The sequence below is a fragment of the Dichomitus squalens genome, assembly GCF_000275845.1.
Source record: "Dichomitus squalens LYAD-421 SS1 unplaced genomic scaffold DICSQscaffold_3, whole genome shotgun sequence".
Classification (NCBI taxonomy): Eukaryota; Fungi; Basidiomycota; class Agaricomycetes; order Polyporales; family Polyporaceae; genus Dichomitus; species Dichomitus squalens.
In genome coordinates, this window is record NW_006766885.1 from 1,536,841 (window position 1) to 1,560,703 (window position 23,863).

General features: G+C 56.0%; 8 protein-coding genes and 2 non-coding genes across 10 annotated transcripts; 5 read left to right on the plus strand and 5 right to left on the minus strand.

Annotated features, from left to right (window-relative positions):
• Positions 1 to 456: 456 nt before the first annotated feature.
• On the minus strand, positions 457 to 1,917 carry DICSQDRAFT_99368 (chromatin associated protein KTI12). Its single transcript, XM_007362052.1, has 5 exons — positions 1,702 to 1,917; positions 1,490 to 1,650; positions 1,351 to 1,430; positions 1,135 to 1,297; positions 457 to 1,061 (listed from the first exon to the last, which is right to left on the minus strand). The coding sequence occupies exons 1-5, from the start codon at positions 1,871 to 1,873 to the stop codon at positions 735 to 737; spliced, it is 903 nt and encodes a 300-aa protein (XP_007362114.1). The 5' UTR covers positions 1,874 to 1,917; the 3' UTR covers positions 457 to 734.
• Positions 1,918 to 2,725: 808 nt separating this feature from the next.
• DICSQDRAFT_166497 (NIF-domain-containing protein) lies at positions 2,726 to 4,652 on the plus strand (the record flags this gene model as incomplete). The annotated part of the gene is made up of 7 exons (XM_007362053.1): positions 2,726 to 2,767; positions 2,827 to 3,475; positions 3,531 to 3,871; positions 3,930 to 4,016; positions 4,085 to 4,234; positions 4,295 to 4,393; positions 4,446 to 4,652. 7 exons carry the CDS (start codon positions 2,726 to 2,728, stop codon positions 4,650 to 4,652), a joined length of 1,575 nt encoding a protein of 524 aa, XP_007362115.1.
• Positions 4,653 to 6,336: 1,684 nt separating this feature from the next.
• Positions 6,337 to 9,563, minus strand: DICSQDRAFT_124643 (uncharacterized protein; the record flags this gene model as incomplete). The annotated part of the gene is made up of 3 exons (XM_007362054.1): positions 6,337 to 8,738; positions 8,791 to 9,297; positions 9,431 to 9,563. 3 exons carry the CDS (start codon positions 9,561 to 9,563, stop codon positions 6,337 to 6,339), a joined length of 3,042 nt encoding a protein of 1,013 aa, XP_007362116.1.
• A 2,159-nt stretch (positions 9,564 to 11,722) lies between these two features.
• DICSQDRAFT_144130 (uncharacterized protein) lies at positions 11,723 to 12,408 on the minus strand (the record flags this gene model as incomplete). The annotated part of the gene is made up of 4 exons (XM_007362055.1): positions 11,723 to 11,950; positions 12,016 to 12,185; positions 12,250 to 12,340; positions 12,406 to 12,408. The coding sequence occupies 4 exons, from the start codon at positions 12,406 to 12,408 to the stop codon at positions 11,723 to 11,725; spliced, it is 492 nt and encodes a 163-aa protein (XP_007362117.1).
• A 376-nt stretch (positions 12,409 to 12,784) lies between these two features.
• On the plus strand, positions 12,785 to 13,883 carry DICSQDRAFT_38438 (uncharacterized protein; the record flags this gene model as incomplete). Its single annotated transcript, XM_007362056.1, has 4 exons — positions 12,785 to 12,942; positions 13,032 to 13,183; positions 13,243 to 13,516; positions 13,577 to 13,883. Coding segments are annotated over 4 exons (891 nt in total), but the record flags the coding sequence as incomplete, so codon positions are not given.
• A 159-nt stretch (positions 13,884 to 14,042) lies between these two features.
• DICSQDRAFT_t26 lies at positions 14,043 to 14,135 on the plus strand. Its single transcript has one exon. It is a non-coding gene; the product is annotated as a tRNA-Lys (tRNA).
• Positions 14,136 to 15,660: 1,525 nt separating this feature from the next.
• On the plus strand, positions 15,661 to 18,279 carry DICSQDRAFT_152678 (uncharacterized protein; the record flags this gene model as incomplete). Its single annotated transcript, XM_007362057.1, has 11 exons — positions 15,661 to 15,837; positions 15,897 to 16,091; positions 16,148 to 16,224; positions 16,284 to 16,367; positions 16,432 to 16,567; positions 16,625 to 16,713; positions 16,766 to 16,887; positions 16,939 to 17,669; positions 17,758 to 17,984; positions 18,074 to 18,175; positions 18,240 to 18,279. The coding sequence occupies 11 exons, from the start codon at positions 15,661 to 15,663 to the stop codon at positions 18,277 to 18,279; spliced, it is 1,980 nt and encodes a 659-aa protein (XP_007362119.1).
• Positions 18,280 to 18,625: 346 nt separating this feature from the next.
• Positions 18,626 to 21,111, plus strand: DICSQDRAFT_99376 (uncharacterized protein; the record flags this gene model as incomplete). Its single annotated transcript, XM_007362058.1, has 7 exons — positions 18,626 to 18,662; positions 18,719 to 18,757; positions 18,805 to 18,888; positions 18,941 to 19,086; positions 19,139 to 20,475; positions 20,536 to 20,749; positions 20,803 to 21,111. 7 exons carry the CDS (start codon positions 18,626 to 18,628, stop codon positions 21,109 to 21,111), a joined length of 2,166 nt encoding a protein of 721 aa, XP_007362120.1.
• On the minus strand, positions 21,108 to 23,224 carry DICSQDRAFT_99380 (glycoside hydrolase). Its single transcript, XM_007362059.1, has 10 exons — positions 22,654 to 23,224; positions 22,579 to 22,592; positions 22,283 to 22,526; positions 22,111 to 22,222; positions 21,954 to 22,045; positions 21,885 to 21,896; positions 21,810 to 21,819; positions 21,545 to 21,757; positions 21,456 to 21,478; positions 21,108 to 21,394 (listed from the first exon to the last, which is right to left on the minus strand). The coding sequence occupies exons 1-10, from the start codon at positions 22,846 to 22,848 to the stop codon at positions 21,329 to 21,331; spliced, it is 981 nt and encodes a 326-aa protein (XP_007362121.1). The 5' UTR covers positions 22,849 to 23,224; the 3' UTR covers positions 21,108 to 21,328.
• Positions 23,225 to 23,622: 398 nt separating this feature from the next.
• Positions 23,623 to 23,702, minus strand: DICSQDRAFT_t30. The gene has a single exon. It is a non-coding gene; the product is annotated as a tRNA-Gln (tRNA).
• Between the last annotated feature and the right edge of the window lie 161 nt (positions 23,703 to 23,863).

The window sequence follows — 23,863 nt, forward strand, 5'->3', positions numbered from 1 at the left end:
AGAAACGTTCAGGCAGTTGGTGTACGAGGCTGCAAAGTAAGCCGTACCATTGCGGTGCACGAGACGTGCTGACAAGGAATTAAATCCGCTCGAATGACTGCTACTACAAGCATTTTGGCTAAGAACTCAATCGCGAGCTGGTTGCCGACTAGTAGACGCGAAATACTATTGACTGTCAGCGGAGAAGGCGAGTGAGTTGACTGCCGACGCGTGAGCCATGAGGGTCGTCCGTCTATGTCCTAGAGGTGACAGTGGAGTCACGCGAGCCAGTCGCCGAGGATGGACGAGGGACTTGAACCATTGCCGACGATCGTAGGTGATATTTCATAGACCATACGTCTTAACGCCAGTCAATATTCATTCTCCTTACCAACCCTTACTCACAAGAGATGCGGAAGAGCTCCTTCCTAGGACAATTCAAGTGAGTCGCATAATGGGATCCAGCACTCTCTTGAGGGTGAAGTGAGTAGGGTGGAGGCTATGGTGGCTGTCAGGTGCACTCGCGAGCGTCCCCTGACCATAACATTTCAAGACTACCGCAACGCAGCAACCTGTAGCACAGCGGAGAGAAAGGGGGAACTTAGAGCGCGGTGTTCGCGATCGAAGCAGATGCTCCTACAAGGTCGACTAGCGGTAGCAAACTAGACGATGCATCTCGTCGACCATCCATATCCGACGTAGAGCAGTACCTGCCATGCCCGACCTCAGCCAACGCGCAGCTTAGACACCCTGATCTACGGCTTCAGGTTTCCCTCAATATACGACGCGAACTTCTCCGCGACGCTCTCCTCGCTCCAGTCCACCGCGCCCTTCTCCGTCGTGCCCAGCGTGATCGCCTTCTTGTGCACTGTCACGAACTGCCGCTTCAGCCGCTGCAGCTCCGAGAGCGTCAGGCTCCGCGCTGGCAGATTCACCGTCGGCTTGAGCGTCGGAGAGAGCGAGAGCGTGACGCGACCCCCGGCGATGCCCCCCGAGGAGGCCTGTTCGGACATGATCGCTGCGACTATCGTTGTGGCGGTGTGCTCGAGGGTGCGGAGGGCGTCTGTGGGGGCTTTAGGGACCTGGGGGCAGGAGAGGGAGAAGTCAGACGTCCGCGGGGGCGGAAGATGTTATGCGATAAGGGAAGGTATATACCGCTTGGGTGCCTGCATTCGGGGGCTTCACGTTGCCTTCGGTGATTGCCTTCCAGATGTCGTCGATTGGTACGTCTTCGTCTATCCAAGGGACGGTGAAAAGTGGGGAATCCCAGCGCACCATGGACGATGGCTCTTCATATCTCATCATGAGGTTTTCAAGCCTGTAACTGCGTCAACTAAAACCATACGCGGTACAGAGAAACTGATCATTCACGTCTCGGGTGCGTATGCGCGGCCATCCTGTCGCGAGGCATTCCATGCCTTGCATTGCTCCTGCGTCGCCGCGACGAAGACCTACTTGGCGAGGATCAGGGTTGCTCGAACAAACTAAGCGGCTACGAGGGTTAACCTACCGTGCAAACTCTCAGCTTGTGTTCTCTCGCAGCGCAGTACATCTGATATCGGAATCCCTTGATGTAATTCATCGAGTCGACAATCAGGATGGTATCTTGGCCCATCTGCCTCTGCACTGCAGCGAACAAGGCACCTCGTGCAGGTTTTTCTGCCCGCCCATCTGCAGAACCGTCAGCTGTGAATAGCGCCACATGTTCCAAAGTATGCTCACCTCCATAAACACTGCGAGGGATATTTAAAGTGTCGTCAGAGACCACGACCACCTTCAACCGCGGGCCCTCATAAGCAAGACTTCGCAATCGGATCTCCAAATGCGCCCGCAACTGCTCTACCCTTCTAGACTTTCCAGAACACGGGAAACCAGTGATGGTAATGAAAGCCATACTACTTGCCACAACTCGCGATACTAACTGCACTGCACTCAAGCAGACGGATGGTGGTAGGAGAACAAGTTATATTCATGGGCAGCGCTAACTAAGCTACTCTAGAAAGGACCCCTCTGACCAGAAGGTCGTCATCGGGATGAGGGGTTTTCCAAAAATTGCTGAAAGCCGAAGCTAACAGACGTGTTCGGATGTGTAATTTGCAATCAGCAAAAGACTGTGCCTCGGTAAAGACCTCACTGGCGACAGTACGTGCCCGAGCACAAGAATGGGGAAACTGAGCGAGGGGGAGCGCCTTTATATACTAGGTGGCTCGCGCGCACGGACCAGGCACAGCTAGAAGTCCTTCCGCGGGTTGATTCGCGCTTCGTGAGCGCAGTTCGTGCATCCACGACGGCAAAGTTGGGCGCAGATGGCTCGCGAGAGAACAAAGTAAAGAGAGCACATGGTGGCACTGCTCGTGGTCGGCGGTTCCACGATGCGCTCTCAGACGGCAATGGTGAGGGTGGAGCTCGTTGTGCCAAGCGAAGCGAGTCGTCTGCAGGGATATACGGTTTGGACTGGGCATGCCTCGCTCCCGCGAGAGCTTGTTCACGCGCTGCGTCGAGGCGTGGTGTAGGCGTGGTACACCGCAAAAAGGGTCGTATGATTGAAGTAATTGAGGCAAATCAAGCGTTCATGAACAATGGCGGAAAGGACAGAAGCGGCGGGACACGGACCGCGCGAGATATCGCCTACAGGCGCTTCGAGCGGGCGCCTGAGGGTCAGGGAGAGAGGGCAGTCTGATGGACAGCGACGACAGCCTCTCCTCCCACCTCTCGCCGCCCCGTCTTGCAAAGAGCTCGTGAGGCCATGGCCAATTCTCGGTCCTTGCACTCTTCCGCCCGCGATCAGGTGCGTACTGGCCTCATAAGGGCGTATGCAGGAATCTATGAATTGAAGGGCTGCGCCAGGCGTCAGAAGCAGGTCCGGGTCGAGATGTCGAGACATCCAACTCCAACGGCGATCCAAGTCACGCGGGGAGCACCCCCGCACCCTCCTCTACCTCTCCTCACATCCTTGCCGGCGAAGGAAGCAGCGCGACCTCGGGCGGAGACACCATCGTGCAAACTCAGGCCACGGACGCTCATTCAAGCGATACCCACAGCAGCCACGGGCAGGACCCGTCCTCTTCGTTCCCCACCCAGTCCGATCTGACTGCACATTCGGATCCGCCAACCACCATGACAGGCACCGCAATCTCAATCGCTGAGAAGTCGTCAGCGGACCCTTCCGGCACACTGAAGGACAAGGACAAGGATGTGTCCACCTTCTCAGCACCAGTAGGCAAGCGTCGCCGAGATGGCCAGTCCCTTAGTGGAAATGCTAAATCGCCGTCGATCCTGATTGATTTTCTTCCGTCACTAGAAGAATCAAAGCCGCCCGCAAAGCGCGCCAAGAAGTCCTTCCTGTTGAAGTTCACCCGTCTCTGCAAGTCTTGCGTCGCGACTCGACACACCCATCCCATCGATCTCGACGAGGGCCAACTGCCGGAGTCAGAGAAGCAGACGCTGAAAGATACTGAGACCGCGCATCACGGAACACACTCCTCGTCTACGACAGGTATGTAACCACGATATCGGTTGCCCACCTTATTCCCACACGAACATGGAACTAGTCAACGCGCCGACCCTTCCGCCACTCACGATCCCCACCGTCCTTCCCGATGGCGACATCATCGTTCCGCCCACGCCTACGAAGCAGCTTCTGCCGCTATCGGAAACGGACGGTCTAACGTCGGGCGCTGTGCAACCACCCGGTTCCACAGGTGAGAACCTCACTCCAACGCCCACCTCACATTACGACAAGTCGCGTCGCCGCGAGGCCTCCGACGATTCGGATAGCTCCTTCACCGATGAGGTGAATCTAAACTTTCACGACACCATCTTGATCGACGAGGTGGAGGACGAGGAGCAGCGGCTGATCAGGTCGGGGGGAACTGGTATTCCTGTTGGTACCGTGAGTACCCTTCCTGTATGCGCTCAACGCACTCTTTGTTCAACTCGATGGGTTACAGGACGGCCAGCCGAGACCTTTGCTGCCGCCACTTGCACCTGAACACGCCGGTCGTAAATGCTTGGTGCTCGACCTAGACGAGACGCTTGTGCACAGCAGCTTGAAGGCAAGTCCAGTTCCCACGTTATCGACGATCGTTCTGACGAACCCACACAGGCTGTTCCATCACCAGATTACATTGTTCCGGTGGAGATAGAGGCGTATTGGCACAACTTCTATGTGCTCAAACGCCCAGGCGTAGACGACTTCCTTAGACGAATGGGGGAGATTTACGAAGTTGTCGTCTTCACCGCCAGTTTGAGCAAGGTGCGTCCATAGTGTGCTAACAATGCCGGATGTGCCACTCATAGCCAGTGGTTCGTGTAGTACGCCGATCCTGTCCTCGACAGGCTTGATCCTTACCGTTCCGTTGCCCACCGGTTATTCCGGGAAAGCTGTTACAACCATAAAGGGAATTACGTAAAGGTATGTTTGCAGTCCGCCTTCATGTCAAGGTCCCGGTCTTACATCTACCCAGGACCTATCACAACTAGGGCGTCCCGTGAAGGATACGATTATCCTCGACAACTCACCCGCATCCTACATCTTCCACCCCCACAACGCGGTGCCTGTGTCGTCCTGGTTCAACGACCCCCATGACACCGAACTCACTGACCTTTGCCCCTTCCTCACCGATCTCTCTCACGTCGGCGACGTGCGTGGTATCTTGAATCCGGCAGTATAGTCCACGCGGCTGCTCGGCTCGAGACTTCCCAGCCTGACCAGGGCCGCACCTCCGGTCGCTGCTGACGACCTGCTGCATCGCGCAGGAAGGCGTGCAGAAACACTTCTCCTGTACCCATTCGCATCGCTGGAGTGCGATCAGCATGGTCACCCCCTACTTTGTCTCCATTTCATCTCATATTGGAAGCGCGACATCTCCTCGTCGGCTTCTCCACACTCCTTCGCGCAGGCCCGTTTTCTCTCGCAGTGTATCCGTCGTCTCGTCCACAAGCCCGTCGCCTATACCCGCATCGTTGGCGGTCTGCTCCCATCTCCCTGGCACTCAGCACAAGCTTGGATTTTTTCGTGTACCGCGCCGCTGTTTTCATTACACACTCTCGCCGCACGCACAGCCGCATCGCGCATTGGTCGCATTGGTCGCGCTTTCCCCGCACATTGTACGTGTATTGCTACTATCCCTGCTGTCTATAGGGCCGGATGGACCGCGCGGGTGGACGTGTCATGGAGTCTTAGTGTCATAGTGTCACTACAATTCCTCACACTTTACAAGCCCGCTCGCACGCTTCAAGCGCAAACCCAGCAAGCGCACACGGATATGCACCGTATCTCTGGTCGCATGCGTACGTCACACCGCCTCGTCAATCACTGGTTCAACGCTGACGTGACCGCTGCTTTGTTTGTCAAACATCCCTCTCTTGGATATACGACGCTCACCTCGACGCTCCAACCGCCACGTTCGCGCCGCCAGTCCTACAAAAGCAGTCCATACCGCATCTATTTATCCTTATACCCTCCTTTATCAGTCCTCCACACACACCCTCTTAGGTCCCCTCAAGCGTTGTCTCTCTCTATCTCTCTCTCTCTCTGGAGTTGCACGTGATGTCCCATGACGAATATAGCAACGAGTCTCCCTCTGTCTCGCATCTCGCGTGTGCCCACATCGACAAGGCATGCCCGTCCCGCGTCATTGGACGGGAAAGCATACATATCTGCGGATCTGAACGTCCGTCAGTGATCCGGTCATCCTCGAGGTATTGTATGGCTGTCCCCTGAAACCCAAAGTCATCCGCCTCGAACTCGAGAACTCGGCTTTCCATAATTAAGACTCAATGAACGGGTCCTCAGTGTCCGACTGGGGACCGGGTAGGTGGCGCTGAGTGTGACCGTTGCAGTGCCTTCTCGAGCACCCCAGCCTATCGGTGTACGGTTGGAGTGCGCAGTGGGAGCGGTCACAGGCCTGAAACGGCTCTCGTCCTCCGTGCCTGAGCATATGGCCTCGAAGGGCGGCGACCGTCATTTCCAGCGTAAGCTCCGTCGACAGAGAACCCACAGCGCGGTTCCCCGACGAGCCCGCCGCGGGCCACTTTCGCACATCGACGTCAGTCCCGTGGTCACTCACGCACGCGCAGACGCGGTGCAAACCTCCGTCGGATGGGCAGTTGGGAGATATTCTTGTCATTTGGCTATCGTTACTGCGCTGTTATATACGGTGCGTTACTTGGGGCGCGCGGAACCCTCTTCGGCTTCTTTCCTCCTCCCTCCGTTACACTTGGATCCCCCAGCACTCGCCCTCCCATTGTTCTGCGCGCGTCGGCGGTTCTACACACGATAGATAGTACTCATATACCCGCTCGCTGGACTCGAGCGTTCGCACCAAGAGGCGTTCGCGTCCGCATTCACGTCTTCTACTGACCGCCGCTCCCCACCTCGAGCTCCTTCGTCTCCTCGTCCTCCCACGGGCTGAACTTCGGCTTGCGCCCGCGAGGCAAGTTCTGCAGCCACGAGAGCGAGGGCCCAAGGAGCGTCCGCCCGGTCCCGAGCCCAAGGCCCACCAGACTGGCGTCTTTGTTCACGCCCATCCCGAGCCCAAGACCAGCGGGGGCTCCTAGGCCTGGAGGCGCCGGGACCGCATGCGCGTGGGAGTGGCTGTGCGACGGGGAGGACGGCGAGCTGGAGCTCAGGCTGAGACTCGGGATGCTCGGGATGCTGCTCGACACGGACGACACCTCGGAGAGCGTCGGGAGACGCTCAAGGCTCGCGTTCGTCGACCCTCCCAGGGCGCGCTTCAGAGCCTCGCGCTCGGCAGGCGACGGCGCGAATGCGCGCATCGAGATGGACGAGAAGAGATTCCCGCCGTCCGGCTCGGGCACGACGCTTGGAATGCCCAACGGGGATGGCCCGAGCGGGTCGAACGCGTGCGGGTGGGGCACCGGCGAAGGGTACAGCGAGGGGAAGGTGCGCTTAGTGAGTGAGAACGCCTTCGCTTCGGGATTGAGCCCCTTGCGCTCCTTGCCAGGCGCGTCTTGTTGTGAGGACCACCTGCGGTGCGCGAGCCCGGTTTTGTCTTGACTCTCGTGGTCCGCCACTGCAACCATAAGGGCGGCGGGCGGGAGCAGCGGGTCCGAGATGGTGCGGTTGGGCGGGAGCGTCGCGCGTTGGAGGTCCATAAGCTCCGACGTGAGGCGGCGGCGAGTAGGCAGGGGACGGACTTCGAATGGGTCCTCCTTGTCCACGCCCTCGAAGGAGGGGCAGGTCAATGACGACGGAGATGTCGTGTACTGCCCTGTGCCAGGGCTCTCAACAGGCAGCGGGCGAGGAAATGGAGCATTCTTACGCCAGTCGCGTGACAGAACGGCGTCGTCCTCACTCTGGAATGAGCGTGAGAGATTCATATCGAAGCCGCCTGCGCCGTCCAGAGAGTGGATGAGACTGCTCGGGATGAACGACGAGGGTGAGATGCTGCTCGGGGGGTTGAGACCATCCGCAGGTGAAAGAGCTTCTTGCCCATCGCTGTCGCCGAAAGGAGAAAAACGTGTAGACGTCGAGTTTGTAGAGAGCGTGGGCAGGTCGCTGGTTAAGAGCGTAATACCGCGAGGGCGCAAAAGGACTTGGCCGTTGGGATCAGGCTCTGGAAGGACGCGAGTGGTGGGCTCGCGCAGGTTGGAGATGGCCGTAAGAGACAGGCGTGCAGGACGCGGGGAGATTGAGGGCTCTCTCGCGTCGCTGCTTCCGGAGCCAGAAGAGACCGAACCTTTACTCTTCGGGGCTTGGATGGGATGGGGAAACGCTTCCTGGCGGTCGATATCTTCGCCGCTGTGTTGAGTGACCGAGTCTGGAGAGGAGTCTTGAGACTGGTTCTGGCGCCCATAAGAGCTCCAGGGAGGGATGGCGACGTCTTCCTCGTTGACCGTAGGGACAACGGTGAGTGGATAGAACGAGCGGTCCTGCTTCTTGATCTCCGCCTGCTCCTTCGCCCGACGCAGCCGATCTTCCTCCTGGACGATCTTCTCCTCCAGATCCTTCGCACGCATGTTCAAAGCGGCAACGACGTCCTCCGCGACTTTGATTTCTTTCCTCTTCTTCTCCAACGTCTCTTGCGCCTCCCTCTCCTTCACATCCCCCTCCTCCTTACAGCTCACCACCGCCAACTCGTCGTCCCGCATCCGGCTACGCAACACCCCAATCTCCTCTCCAAGCTTCTCGATGCGCGCGGTAGCGTTATCGCGCGCGCTCTCCGCAGCCCGCAAACGCTTCTCCGCATCGCGCTTGCTGCTCTCCGCTGAGCGTCTCGAGTCCTCGAGCGTCTTCGTGCGCGACTTCAGCTCCGCACGCGCCGCGTCTTCCTCACGCTTACGCTCGCGCTGCGCCTCGAGCTCGCTCTGGATCGACGAGCGCGACTCGGACGAGACTGTGCGGAAGTCGTTGAGCTGGCTGTGGAGCTCGCGCACCGCGGCCTTGGACTGCGATATCTGACGCAGCACTTCAGCGATGATCGGTGACGAGTCCCACAACGAGGTTGACGACGGGGAGTACGCCAACATGGGCGGTGCAGGCGGTCGCGGTTGCTCGGGCGTCACGGGCGCGCTTACGCTGGGTGCATGACGCTGATTAGGACCTCCGTTGCCCTTCGGAGGGGTTGAAGCAGGGACTCTAGGGGCATGGAGGGGAAGCGATGCGGACTTCGGAAGAGGGGGAGGGGTGGTGCTGCGAGGTGCATTGCTCGTGGATCGCTGCGTCGATCTCTCGGTTCCCCTTAGCTTGTTGGGAGCTTCTGTAGGCAGACGTGACGAGGTAGGTAGAGGAAGACCTAGCAGAAACGATCGTCTCGGATCTCAATGATATTAGTCAACAACACTCACCGTCAAATCCCTCGAGGACATCGAGTGCCTTGATATCCAAGAGACCAGATCCGCACCTCTCCTTAGTGTTCTCCAGCATCTCATGCCACCAACTTTGCACAATGCCACCTCGCCACCAAGTCCCGAACACGCCGATGTACCACGCATCGAACACAGAGGGGCTGAGGTTCTCGGTCTGTGCCGCGTGACCGTTTCCCTGCGCACTATAGCGGCTCGGTGGATAGACTGCAGCTATCGACAGAATGCCGAAATTCTGAAAGACATGTTTCGGGGTGCGAAGAGAAACCGAGGCACGGCTGACGAAGTGGAAAGGCGACCTTGGGTCGAAGTTGCTTCCTAGCTTCCGCGCGATTGGTGGGGTTCTGCGTGAAAGAGTGAAGTGCGCAGCGGAGCCTTCGGAAGCAGAGCTGTCGTCCTGGGCACCCTCCAGTTGCCTGATGTGCTCCTTAATGTGCAGCTCGGTGAGATGAGTTCGAAAGGAGGTCTCAGAAGGGTTGGTGAGATATGCTGATCGTGCGCCAAATGGAATGAGATGCCAAAATTTGCGCAATGTTAACGTGGTTAAAGGGCACAAGAGCACGTTATGAGATAGAAGGGATGATAAGTGAGGGGGCGGTGAGGGTGAAGCAACATCACGCACCCAATACCAAGACGATTACGACAATGACAACGGCGAAAAACACGGAACGGAGATCGACCTTTGAAAAGACATTGCCGAGCGCGTGTGTCGGGTGACCAGCAAGCAGGATGGCACCCAGACCGCCGAGGGCCATAACGAAGATGGGGAAGAGAGGAGCAGCCCCCTCTGGGCTGGGCGACGACGGCTTGCGAGTGGCAGTGCGGCGAGGCGTCGAGGGAGATGTCGGGCAATGATGAATATGTTGAGTGAACAGTGTTGCGAGGGGACGTCCCGTGAGCGTCCCCGACGAGAAAGAGGAGGTTGAGGACGGGCACGATAGCAGAGATGACCGTCCGGTCTTGAAGAAGACAAGCTCGGGCACCGCCAGAAAATCCGCCTCCCAAATTCGCCTCGCCGGCGCTACGCCGCTGATCATCTGACGCCCGCAAGCGCCTTCCGGCTTCCGGCGGGTCCTCCGGCTACGCCCGCCACAATCCGGATATCCAGCTCTCCTATATGCTCTGTCTCGGCCGAGCCTGTCCATCTCCATCTCCACTGTTGTCGCGTCAGTTGCATTCATTCTACAGCACGCTATCACTCAGACGACCGTAGTGTGCTCTCCGGCAGGCCACTTGCGCTCCCCAAGGTGTGCGTACATCGCACGGCCACGATGCACATCGATCCTCGGCTTTCTGTTCAGCTGAGAGGATCAGTCCCCCCACTCCGGCGTGTTGCAGGACTTCTCCGTGCTCGCATCGTCCGCGTGCCACAAATAATGCGTGAACATTCCGTCGGCTGGTCCATACTCCACATCTCGAGTCCCATACTAACCCGTTTAGTGAACTGTCGGGGCGGCTGAGAAGCTCCCGATAGCAGGCTGTCTCCGCGCATGCGATTCATCTGGAGACCATCTCCCATCTCGAAGAACATCGTTGGCGATCTGCCTTCCTTCGTCGGAGCTTCGGTCCTGAGATATAGATCTGTTTATGATGCCACGCTTGCGAATCATGTGCAATTCCCCGAAACTAGTCCTTTCGCTGTGCTTGGAAGATGGGTAGGCTTAGCATGAGTCCGCAAAAGCAGCATGGTGTAAACATCATGCATTCAGGCCGACGTGATGGTAGAAACACTGGGATAACGAGATGACGATGGAAGATGCAAATGTTTGAGTCCTGGCTGTTCCTCGTCCTTCCAGCGACCGGTTTGTGAGTGGTACAGTCGTCGCTTGTCGGACTCACCTGACCTTTGGCATGCTGAAGTAGTCATCGTCCCCTGCATCTCCTATCGGCCATCTACATCAAGGAGATAACGTACTTCCGCATGTTGATGCACACACTCTATCAGAACGTCATGTTAAAGCTGACGATGCCTCGATTGATGCATAGACACGGCTTACACCGGCCATGTTTTGGACAATGATTATTGTCCAGGGTCTATGACAGCGTAACTCGTGCCACCCCCTCGCCGCTTTACATCTGCTTTGTCTCTAGTAGTATATAGGTTAAGGGCTCGCAGCCCAGGATCCTCGTCCCCTCGCCCTTCGGGAGCTCGCGCTCCTCGAGCTTTCGTTTTTGCACCCACCCTTCCGCTGCCCCATTTTTGGTCTCGCTTAGCTACGTCTCATGTATCAGGTACATTCGCCTTCCGCCGGCTTGAGCTCGGCCCACCGGTCGCGCGAGAGAGCGGTGGCGACACGGACTCGGTGGTCCCGCGCAGCTTCCGTAGCGCGCGCCCAATACCATCGTTTTCCGTCCTGCCCGAGTATAGCGTGCATAGATGGCCGGATGTTCTACGATAATGTGACTCGCGGTGAGTACGCGAGTTCGGTTATGGTGACACCTGCACTCCCATCTGTCTTCGCCACCGCCCAACCTACATAGAACACATGTAGGGCGCTGGTGTGTTCAACATTCATTGATCGAGACAGATTCATCAAAAACGTGCTTACCCGCAGTATCCCTCGTTTTTTGCGCTGCAATCGATTGGCTCACCACATCGAGACGACCTCGCAGATTGCGGTGAATCTAGATCGCTTGTGTCACCGTTCAGTTGCCCACGCACCTCACCCTTGCTGGCAGCGCAGTGTACGCAGCCGTCCATTGCACCGGTGTCCGAGTACGCGTCCGATGGGTGTGTGAGACTGAATGGGGTGTGATGCTAATAGTGTGCAGATGATACAGTGCATTAGGTCTACGTATAAGCAAGGTATGAAGTGTGTGCGAAAGCAGAGCGGTGCGGGTGTATGCGCGTGATAACAGAAGTGACGCGGGGAGATGAGAATGAGGCCTGACGGAGGTGACGGCGCGGTCGAGACTACGATGCGGGCGGAGGCGGATTCGACGACAGTGCTTCTGGTGGAGGGGGCGAGGGGGTTTCGCCCTCGAGCGACGCCTTGAGCTCCGCGTCCAGCCGCTCCTTTGCACGGACGACCTTCGACTGGAGGTAGTGCGAGTATGCGGGCGCAGCCTGCTTGGACGATTTGGGCACAGCCTTCTCGGGAGGCGGTGGTGGTGAGTTCTGCTTGAACAGGTGCTCGTAGTTCTGCAACAGCGTAACACCGTGTCAGCGCGCGTGCACACACACGAGGACGGAACTGCAAGGCGCACCTGCACTATCCTCTCTACCGGATCCTTGTCCTTCACGTTCAGAATCAACCGCGCCTCGTCTAGCGTCATCCGGTGTTCCCTCGTCAGCCTGTCCGTTATGGAACCAGAGGTCGCGTTCCCGATGCCTGCGACATCGCCCCCCGCTGTGCCTGGCGGCCGGTACTTTGCATCTGTTCAGGGCCTACGTCAACATTGTCCCCGCCATTCATGTAAAGTATATAGTGGAGTACGAACTTGCTATTGCCTGTTTCCCGGCCGCGTAGAACGCCTTCCCAAAGATTTTTGCGCCAGCAATGGCGATCTGCACGATGACCCTTGGCGAAGACTGTTCAAGGCGCATGGGCTATCTATCATTCCTGTCCCATATTCTGAGCGAAACGAAAGACGTACCATGACCCCAAACCCAGCCCACGACGACGGTGACAGTACCAAAGAACTACTGTGAGAGACGTGCCGACGACGTCCGGCACGGAATGCCACATAGACGCCCGTCACTGGCGCGTCGCTCTCTCAGGCGCTTCCCAAAATTTCTGCCACCAGCTGCTTCCGCGCGTTCAGCACCCTCGAGCTTTCCCTGTGTCCGCCCGTTCTGGCATTATAACGTCTCTGTGAACATCTTATCTGGTCGTCTTGCCTCTTGTGTTTTGGAGGGATGTCTCAGACGGTTGAAGCACACAAGACGAAGAAGAGAAAGCACGTAGCTGTTGTGGAGGAGACGAGCGGAGCGGGGGAGCCTTCGACCAAGCGGTCCAAGAAGGAGAAGGACGCGAAGAAGCACAAAAAGGCGAAGCACGACAAGGGAAAGGCTCGTGCGACGGACGACGCTTTCCGGATCGTGCGCGCGTCGCTGAACGTGTCTGTTCCACCCGTGTTTGCGGGGGATCTCCGGGGAGGCGTGGAGGAGCTCCTGGACTCGATGCTCATGAGGTATGTCGTTATGTACCTGTATATATGTATTTGCGGTGAAGTGATTGGGAAGCCTGCGCCTCGCCTTACGTCGCGTGTGATATTTGCAGGTATATCCCCGCATTGCAGGGTGTAGTCCTGGCGCATGATCGGCTAGAATTCCTGGACAAGGTCGCCAGCATCAAGGCAGACTCTCCCTTCGCGAATTGCCGCATCGCCTTCGACGCAACAGTATGGAGCCCACAAGTGGGCATGAAGCTTTGTATGTATGCTGGTGAGGAGGGACTCTGGAGCTAGTGCTAACTCGTTTCGTAATCATAGCCGGCAAAATCAACCTATGCTCCCCGGACCACATTTCCTTGCTCGTGCACCGGACATTCAACGCCTCGATACCCCGACATCATATCACCACCGACAGCTACGGATTTGAGTATGGCCCCGCAGAGAATGATCCAGAGTTCGGTGCGAGGCAGGAGGGAAAGGCCGAGGGGGAAGCTGCGGAGGAAGGTGTGGACGGCGGCGGGCGATGGGTCCACAAGATAACCGGTACCAAGCTCGGAGACGCAGACGGCTCTCTTGAGTTCACTGTCGTTGGGTATGCCTCCAGCACGCTATATCTCATCCAAGATCATGCTGACCTAATAGCGTTCCCTAGGTTGACCGTCGCGAACCAGATGCTCTCATTAGTCGGATCAATACAGCCCGACCCCTTCTCCCCTGAACACGTCCCTAAAGCGCCGATAACCACTGTCTCAACGGTCGCCGCTCGGAACCTCGCCACCTCACGTCCGTCATCTGCGCTTCAGAGCGAGCGAGAGGTGGATGCGATGATTGGCGACGACGATGACAGCGACATGGACCCGTTCGGGAAGCTGGGCAAGCTGGCAGACGACGCTGAGCGGCAAGCGAGGGCAGCACAGGAAGCTGAGACGCGGAAGGAGAAGAAGCGGAAAAGGAGGGAACCCAAAGCCTACGAGGATGCAACCTCTGACGCTGCAGCGCGTAAGAAAAGCAAGAAAAAAAGCTAGCCGGCACTCGATGTATCACTTGTTTTTTCGTAGATTTATCTCATTACCTAGTGGATGACATATTGTATTGTGTTGTAAGCGGTTATAGTCACCGCCCGCCTAGCTCAATCGGATAGAGCGTCAGACTCTTAGGCGGGTTAAAGCCACGTGATCTGAAGGCTGCGAGTTCGACCCTCGCGGTGGGCTAGTTTATTTTGCAGAAGTTCTTAGAGGATGATGAGCATGTCGTCTCTCACGAGACCCCTCTGTAACGCTGTACGTATTATGTTGGCATTACTCAAGTGGGAGGACAGTGTGTTGAGCGCCGGGAAAGAGAATCAAAGCGCACGGTGACCAGGGGCGAGAGTTATAAATAACAGAGCGGGTAGACCAGCGGTGCAACCGCCAAAGTCCTCATCTTCTGGTAGAAGGTACTCCTGCCACTGTCAAGTCGGAAAAAATAGAGGGCCATCATCCGGGGGAGAAACACACTGTGTATACCCGAATAGCCTGTCCACCGGGTGACAAGATCAAGGTGCCACTGGATGCGTCGCGAGTCTACATGGCCATGATCGGGGTTCTATATGGCGAGAAAGCTACACCTGAAACCGGCCCTGTATGTTGCTACGACACGAATACAGGCTAGTCGGTGCGGAAGGCCCCGAATCGCGGGGACGAGGTGTGTGCTCCTGGGATCAAATGCAACAGCCTGGAGCCTCTTCTTCCACCCAAGGACCTTGGGCAGCTTACTTGACAGGGCCGAGATGAGGGAAACGCAGAAGCTCCAGGCCAGGTGGGGAATGAATTTTGCGGAGTACCCTATACACTTGATCAAGTCTGCTTGCATGAGCGGCATGGCGTCTGTCAAATTCGAGGGATGGAAACAAACCCCACATGCTATCAATGTCCTTCCGGCAGCGTCCGCCGTCGAGCTCCTGTTACAGCGTCCGAAAGTCATGGTGAAGCTGAGCCCGGGCAAACACTGTCGATTGCGTGTTTACTAGTAAACTCATATATGCTGTGATGAGGGGAAGGAGCACTGTGACATATCAACGCATATGCAGCACTACGAACCATATGTTATGTCCTGCCACAGGAGGATCGCCAGGAAAAAGCTCACTAGCTTAGGCTGTACTGCCTCAATAGCAAGGTGACCGCGCTTAGGTCGTCTACCTGGTCGAGCTGCGGGTAGAAGAACGCTTGTTAGCCATTGTCCCGATCGTCTGATCCCTGTGCTGCACTCACACTAAGGAATTCCAGATGTGACCGTACGACCTGTGATCCTTTCAATGACCCCCAGAGAAGCCCGCTGGGAGACCGCATGGGTGAGTCAAGTCAATGAGAGCGAGTTCGGCTCAATGGAAGCAAAGTCGCGCAGGTCTCGAGACTCACCAGCTGTGTGAGACACCGCCATATGGTGTCATCGTGGCTGTACTCGATGGTTGCCGCGTGCCTCATTGAACGAACATAGAGGGAGATATATCATAAGGTGTCTTGTACACCTGCCTGAAAAGGCGTGGTGGACCTGAGCCGGACCTAGGACATGAGCGCTTGAGCGTTGAGGGGTCATGGAAGTCCACTACCGCACTGGGTGTGGTCCCGGGCATGCCACCTCCCGCGCGTCGACCGGTACTTAACTTACGAGTGATGCAGATACTCATCATAGTCGGGTGAATGCCCCTTCTTCCTCCTCTGTTCTCAGAAGCCCTGAATTCCCTTCGCCCTGACCTCCATGCAAGCCGACGAGTATTTCAACACTCATCCTCCGAGCTCTAGCCAGACAACACGCGCGGCCCAGTCTATCCATGAGACGGGTGCGCTCATATTCTCTAGTCCTCGTCGCCATCTTCGTGGCCGCAGGGGTGGACTGAGGGATATGCCTGAGATGCCACTGGATATTCTCTTCGAGGCGGGTTTCCAGCTTGTTTATTTCCTTTCATCAGTCGTTATTCACACTGCACCCGCTAGATTTTTGGATTCCTCCACCCGAAAGACCTTTTGAACCTCTCACGAGCGACGAGGGAATTCAGAGCTCTCCTTATGAGCCGGAATTCAGCACCATTTTGGCGAGAAGCAAGGAAACTTGTCGAGGGCCTACCGGAGCCTCCTTCGTATTTAAGTGAGCCTGCATACGCTAACCTCCTCTTTTGCGCACATTGTCACGTAAGTAACATCTACCGGGAACATCGCCACGATCTCACATATCTCATACATTACAGAACTGTAGCAAGCCCAACATCCAGGCTGTTCACTGGCTATTCTCTGTCCGATACTGTGATCCATGCCGGAAAGCTATGTGAGTCTGACACGAGGTGGCTCATCCGCTTGGCGCTCATCCACATGCTATGCTCTTAGGTTCATCGATGAGAGCGAAGTGTCGGCGTTCTTGATGATAGCGTTCCAAAACGCATACCACCTATACGTGAACCCCAGAACCAAGTGTGCCGCGTTCCTCCACACCCACGTATCGATGAAACCTTAGCCTGACTCTACACAGCCACAGTCGGCGCCCTTCCAAACGGAAGTATCACAAGCCCGAGATTGACGCTCTGAAACGGGAATGGACTGAGCTCCGGAATGATGAGGAGAGAACCAGGTTTAAGGAAGACAGGGCGGCATTCGTCAGGGAGAGTCAGAAGGTGCGTTTCACCCATTCGCTGCTTTGCTCGCCTAACGCGTAGAGAACGCGTCCCCAGCACTGTGAGCTCCTCTCAGCGTGGCAGAGGTTATGCCAGCATAAGAGGTCAGAGGAAGTATATGAGCTGAAGGGGGAGCGGTTCAAAGCGTGAGTAGGTGCAGCCTCTTGTGACATACGACGTTCTGACGGTCACTACTAGTATCAAAGTCAGACTGCGTGAGGAAGGCTTTGGCGAGGTGTTTGATCACATGCGATACTCGGATCTCGCGGACCTCAAGAGGATGAGCTCCGTGAACAGAGCGTCCAAACTCACTGAGAAAGGCATGTATGTATGATCAGCGCATATCAATGTATACTGAATCATTGAGTCAGGATGGAACATCATCCGCACGTCTATCGTCCAGTACATGACGTCAGTCCGCGATAAGTATCGTGCCGAGGCGTCGTACAGAAAATACCTCAAACGTTTCCAAAACCTTTTCGATGCCTATCAGTCTTCGAATACTCCACGTACTCAGGAATGGGACTACGAGCCGGGGTTTTTTGATCTCGCGACTTCACCAGCGATCCGGGGCCTCCTCGAGGACGGGTCTGGCAACATCACTCAGGACTTTCATAATTTTTACGTTCATATGTCCGACTTCGCAAAGACATGGAAGGACCACTACTGGAACATCTTTACCCAGCTCGCGGTAAAGGGTCTAGGCAAATTTTCGGCTTCCCTAGAGCAGGACACCCTTCTCAACCTCGCAATCGTCTCTTTTGTCTGCAAGCGCTGCCATCAACGACAACTACGCTGGCCACACCTTCTTTCTCATCGATGCTTCCGCGATAGGTCAAGAATAGAGCCGAAAGGCACCAACGAACTCCTCGCCGCACAGCATGTGCGTTCTGACCATGACGCCCGGTACCGGGGAGAGGAGCTTGTGGTGTTCGACGACCACAATATTGTCACTCGTACTATCGTCTCCCTGTGCGGCTTCACGCCCGAATTGGCCACTTGTTATGAGATGAACGATCAAGATGTAAGCGTTAGGCTTGTCTGCTCGCTTTGCCCAACGGAGGGCCTCGAAAAGTGGCAGGTCTTTGATTGGCAGGCTGCAGTACGTAGACCATATCAGTACCGTTCTTACGCGGCACCAGCTGGGCATACATTGCATGCCTAACTAACACCTACTTTCTTGCTGATAGATACAGCACTCCATCGCCTGCCACTCAACGGAGGGCGTCAACGCTGCATCCTGCTGGGGGCGCATCTCGCCTCGCCAGGCCGCCCTCACGAAGGCCCTGGAACGCTTGCTGGCGCAGCGGAACAGCACCCTCAGCGCGCTCTCGCATAACCCGATGAACGTATTCGGCTGTGCGCTTTGCTGCTCGAATGGTTCGATCGACAACATCCGTAACCATTTGTTTTCTGTGTAAGTCTCTCCCAGCATCGTCCCTACCCGTTTCATGCAGCGCTTGCTGACTTTTTATGCCCGTGCTTCCCGCATGGCATGTAATACAGACATAGAATTTTAAGCCCCAAGCTCGGCGAACACATGTACTTGCATGAGGACTCGAAGCCGTGTGGCGCGCCCTCTGTGTGGATGGATTTGTTTGCGCAGCCGTCGTCCTGGAGACGCATGCGGAGGAAGCGGTGTTGCATATGTTCCTTGCTTCGATTTGAGCAGGTTTCTCAGCAGTGTCTATCTCGTGCCTGTCCTTGTTTAGTACAGCATGTGCGCGGCAAATGTCCGTAGTAATGTGTTTGTCGATCATCATGTTTATGAGGACCTTATGAATTACAATGAGGCACACATTACATGTTCGGAACGTGGTGAAACGAGTGCCAGCCTAAGATTGCATTTGATGCGACGGCGCAACGAGAGGCTTCAGACAATTTGATGACGCGCGCTTGCTGCAATCCACGCCACCCGGTCACATGGGCGTGCCGAGACGCGCTACGCGACGCGAGTGTGTGGTTGTGTTTACAGTCGACTTGAACATCGTCCAGACACCCTGACGCGACGCAGTTTAGGCTGCTCAAACGATACTCACGAAAATTAACGGCGATAACATGTTTTCCAGAGGGTCAAGATTTCCTCCCGCTAAAGGTCAGCTAGACTCTCCTCGTATTCCTCTCAAGAATTGAACAGAAACGTACGGATAGGTTCCGACGTACCCGGTCCCGGAGCGTACAATCCGCAAGGTGAAGACGGTCGGAACGCGTCTTATTACATTACTGACGTTGCATAGATCCCGAATACGACACGTACAAGAGAGGGGCATTCCTGGAGAAGACGAACCGTTTCAACAAGGACAAGCCCGACGACATACCAGGTGGGAACTCCAGAGCGACATTCTTATACCATCCAATCTGAGAGTTGCCCAGGTCCTGGCGCGTACGAGACGGACATGGCGAATGCTCAGAACAGACCTCCGACGCGGACTGCAAACCCCACTACAACGGACAGGCTAGCGGTCCTTCAACGTAAGCTAGAAGACCTGGAGAGAGTGCACCAGGAAGAGAAGAAGTCTGTGAGTACGCGTGCATCCTCTGACAGCGCACTCAGTACCGAACCAGATCCAGCACTACCTCGAGCAGGAACGCCTCAAACTTGAGCTCAGCCGCGCACAGCGAACCGCAGCCGAACAGACAGAGCGCGCAGACAAACTCAAGAAACAGAACGATACCCTCGACGCGCGCGTTCAAGAGCTGAAGAAGGCGAACGCCAACGACACAACGGAATTGCGCGACCTCCGCGTCAAGCTCCGCGCGAGCGAACACGAGCGCACGCAACTCGCGGCGAAGCAGGGGGATGCGGCGGAGGCGCGCAAAGCGGAAGCGAAGAGGAAGGACGAGCTGAAGGAGCGCGAACGCAAGATCGCTGAGCTGGAGAAGGCGCTGACGACGGAGAAGAAGAAGCGGGAGGCGATAGAGGCACGGTTGGCGGAGGCGAAGGCAAAGGCGGATGAGCGAGTGCAGGAGGCACGAGCTGCGGCCGAGGACACCACACGTCAGCTACGGGAGGCGCAAAAGGAGGCGCAAACGGCGCGCGATGCGCTACTACAGGTCGAGTCACACGCGGAGGATGCGGAGGAGGAACTCGTCGCTCAGCTTGAGCAACACCGGTACGCTCTATCTCGCGTCGCGCAGGAGTATGGCAAGCTCGCGTCCACCACCATTGCGCTCTCGACACACCGGCGTGCCAAGCAGGAAGTTGTGCTGCTCGAGCTGCGGAATAACAAGCTGGAGCGCAAGCTCGCGAACAGCGATGGCCAAGTCATCGAGCTCGCGAATTTGATTCGGCAAGTCAAGGAGGAGAACTCCTTCCTAACTTCCCAGCTCCAGGAGACCCATGACGAACTCACCACCTACCGCCGGGCTCTTCGGGATGCGTATAGCATGGCCACTGTAGTTTCCAACGGACTGTGCGAGCTCGAGGACAGTGCCTGGGCTGTTGCTGAAGATCGATACGTGTCTACCCTCAGTGCTCTCGACGCAGCGCGCGGGGACTTCGAGTTATGGAGCTCTCTCGACCGTGAACGCACGAACGCATTGTTGTTCCACGCGTCCGTTCTCAACCAGGAATCAGATGCCACTCGTGCGGAACTCGACCAGCGTGCGAAGCAGCTTGCAGAAGCTGAGGCCATCCGCGCACAGCTAGCTGAGTCTCTCCAGCAAACACAGGCCGAACATGCCGATGCCCAGCGCATGCTCGCCGACTCCGCCGCGTCCCTCGCCGAGTCAAACGCTCGCGTAGAGTCGTACAAAAAGCAGTTAGAGACTATCAAGGCGGAGGCGCAGGCCGACGTTGCTCGGGCCGAGCAAGGCTTACAGCAGGAGAAGCAGGCGAGCCAGCGGTTGGCTGCGTCGCTCCACCAGGCGAAGCAGGCCGAACAGTTCCTGCGCTCCGAAGTCGAACAGTAAGCCTTACACCTGCTTCACTCGCATTCTTCCTAATGCCCTGTATTTCCTTGCCCCAGATTGAGCTCTGACCTCGCTGAAGCCGAGAGATATCAGGAAGCGTACAACAACATGCTCGCAGAAGTCGACCAGCTCGTTGTGAAGAACGCCCTAGCGGAGGAAGAAGCGCAACGCCTTAGCAAGTTCAACGCAGAAATTATAGGACATAATAATCCTGCTCAGCGCATCATGTACGTCGACCGCATTCGGCGCGAGTTGCACGAGATGAAACATGTACGTTCTCCCCCTTGCCTCTTGCAATGCGACAGCACTGAAGCGCGTGGCAGAAATTGCTGCTATCAACACGCGACCGAGATGCCGCCTACGCGGACAACGATGACCTCCGCGCTGAGCTGGAGCTGTACAAGTCTGTCGCCGTACCCCAAGAGGTCAAGCCTCGCACGTACATCACGAGGGTCACTCGGCCAGTCGCAGCGACTTTGGAGCCTGACACCGCGTCGTCTATGTCTACTTCACGGGGTTCAGACCAGACACAAAGGTCATCTGCGACACGATCGTCAACATCTGCCTCGAGGCTGCCCAGTCTACCTGAGCTGCCAGCGAGCGGCGACATGACTTTGGACGAGATTATGTGATGTGATGATCTATGCTAGCACACGATTTCATCATGCTTTATGCTGTTGTACGATATACTCCGTTTCACTTCGTTCGTCTCGCTTAGCTTCGATAGTCCGGCATCATGCATCCACTCTCTCTTAACGCATGCGATCACGCTCTTGGCTCGCCTTGGTCTGGAGTACCGTTGCCGGTAAATAACACGATTGACTTGCATAGAGTATGCAGAGACGGTCTTCAAGAGATAATCGGGAATGCCGAACCCCGCGCGGCCGCAATCCAGCTAGCGTCCGCGTCGGGATACTGTATAGGAGGCACCATATCAGATCGACAGCCATCGTAAGATAAGAAGAGGGTCACGAACCTCGAAAGCCATTATGCCCGCGCCTGAAGGATTATAGATGGACTAGGTTCAGTATATTGACATGGGGGAGGCTCTGTGCAGGAACTCACTCCACCCCTGCTGCTCAGCGGACGAGACGCATTCCCCCAGGGTCTTCGGGTCCATGAATCCCGTCGTTGTATTGGAAACAGTGGCGAATTTTCCAATGACGAGCTTGCTAGCGGGAATGCCTCCCGCTGCAAGCTCAAGAATGGATGACTGGGGGAATTGAGTTCCCGAACTGGAGACGATGCTGGTGCAGTCTGTGTACTCGTTCGCACCCTCTGGAGAACAGCTGGGGTCAGTGTGAGGAATTGCAAGATAAGAGAACCTTACGGTTGTAGTACTATGGGTGGGGTACAGTGGTAAGTCGGTACGTTAGGATGAAGAAAATCGTGAACCGGTCATTACCTGGATGTTGTACTGGAACCAACATTATGTCAGTAGCACGATAAAAGCTTCATTGCAGTGAAGACACACCCAATCAATCAGGTGGCCGACTTGTTTGTTGACGGTCCTATATGCGCCACTTTTGAGGAACACGGAGTTCAGCGAGAACCATGGCGCGATAGCTGCATCACAAAGAAGGCCATAGTGATGAGAAGGATCCGAAGCAGACATGGGAACAGCTACGTACGAGCATGACTCAGAATGAACTGCCCCTTGGGCAAATGTTGACGGAGTGTCTGAGTGAAGGTGACGAGCCAAGCCTCGGCAACGCCATCACCCTTGTTCATCGCATCCAAGTCCTGCCAAATATCGTACAAATTAGCCCGGGAACTACATTCAACGCTTGTACTAGGTTGTACCTCGTAGTCGACATCGATGCCGTCCAGCCCGCTAGAGAGTACAAACTGAGCCATGGAGTTCGCCGTGGCGAGGGGGTCCGACTTGCTGGTGGTTGGCTCCTCTGAGTCACCGAACGCGGACACGATGAGGCGGATGCCTGCGTTGGCATACTCCGTCTTTGTAGCAGCTCGTTGTGCATCGGGCAAGGCAGCCCATGCAGCAGCTTGATCGAACGGTCCCTTGAGGAGGAGGAATGAAAGCGCTCTGGTGATGTGAGTCAAAGGGAGACATATCTGAGGGTACACTCATAACCCACACAACATTATACCCCTAGAGGTTGGCAAGAAACGTCAATATAATACCGCATTCATGGGCGACAGACTTCATTTACCTTGAGCTCGTTCACTGGTGGGAGCACGCTCGAAGAGACGAATTTGTTTGTATATATTACGAAGGCAGGAGAAGGTGAGGTTTGATTTTGAGTATCCGCTCCTGTTCCCGACGAAGCTATGGGCGCAGAGAGAACATAGCGCGACAGCGCCAACAAGATGAAAGCGCACGAAGCGGGAGAAAAGAATGACAACATGCCCACCAGGGACTAAGATAGCGAATGCAAAGAAAAGAGAGCGAGAAACAGTGGACTACCCTTCGACAGCAGAGGGGGTCGGAAACTTGTTGAGCGTCGCTCTCAAGACACGTTATGAGTTGTTGGCTAGCCCGCTCTCTGTCGTTGATCAGACACCGGCGGGGCTGTGATGACATTTTCTTTGCGACGGAAAGTAACAGCATCGCTTCGAAATGCCGAGAGACAGGGCGGCATTTTGAGGCCCGGAGATCCATGCTCCGCATAATTCAGGCTCACGAGAGGCCATTGGTCCGTTGAAATGTTATGTCGACCCGATGAATGCAGTTGTCGAGCAATTGAAGGCTTGTCTGTCAGTGTCAGTACGTCGTGGAAGCGGTGAACTCACAGATGCCATAGTGGTTTTCAGTCTGACTGCCAGCGGTCTTGATATCGTATACCACGTGCCAGTACTGTTGGTGTTTGACAGCTACTAGTATGGAGTCTTGCGTGCAAGAGTCTTACTCAATCATAAAGGCGAATTTGCTCAGCTCAATGGAAGTCAAAATCTCGGCCTGGAGCCTGTACTGAGGCAGAAGGCCAGAAGACAAGTCTCGACCAATGAACCCCCTCCCTCCAAAAGTTTGAAACATGGTCTCTAAGACGCAATGAGCGCATCAGCCGATAGTGCGACAGTTCAAGAACAGCTAGATGAGGCGAGAACGATGAGGATGGGAGAACGGTAGCGTCTTGTAAACGTAGCCAGGACAAAATGAAGGTCACAGGAAGACAAGCGCAAGGCGCTACCAGGGCTCGAACCTGGGTTTTGGGAACACTGAAGTCAGAATCCCAAGTGATAACCACTACACTATAGCGCCACCGCTCAATATTTTCATTATGGCCACCATGTCCTCTTCCGCCCACATCTCAGGGAGTACGACGAAACTCCGGGTTCATAGCCTACTGATTCTCCGGACTGAGCCATGAATCCTCCACATATACTCATTGCTCGCAACTCCAGGGGCCCCAATACTCATAA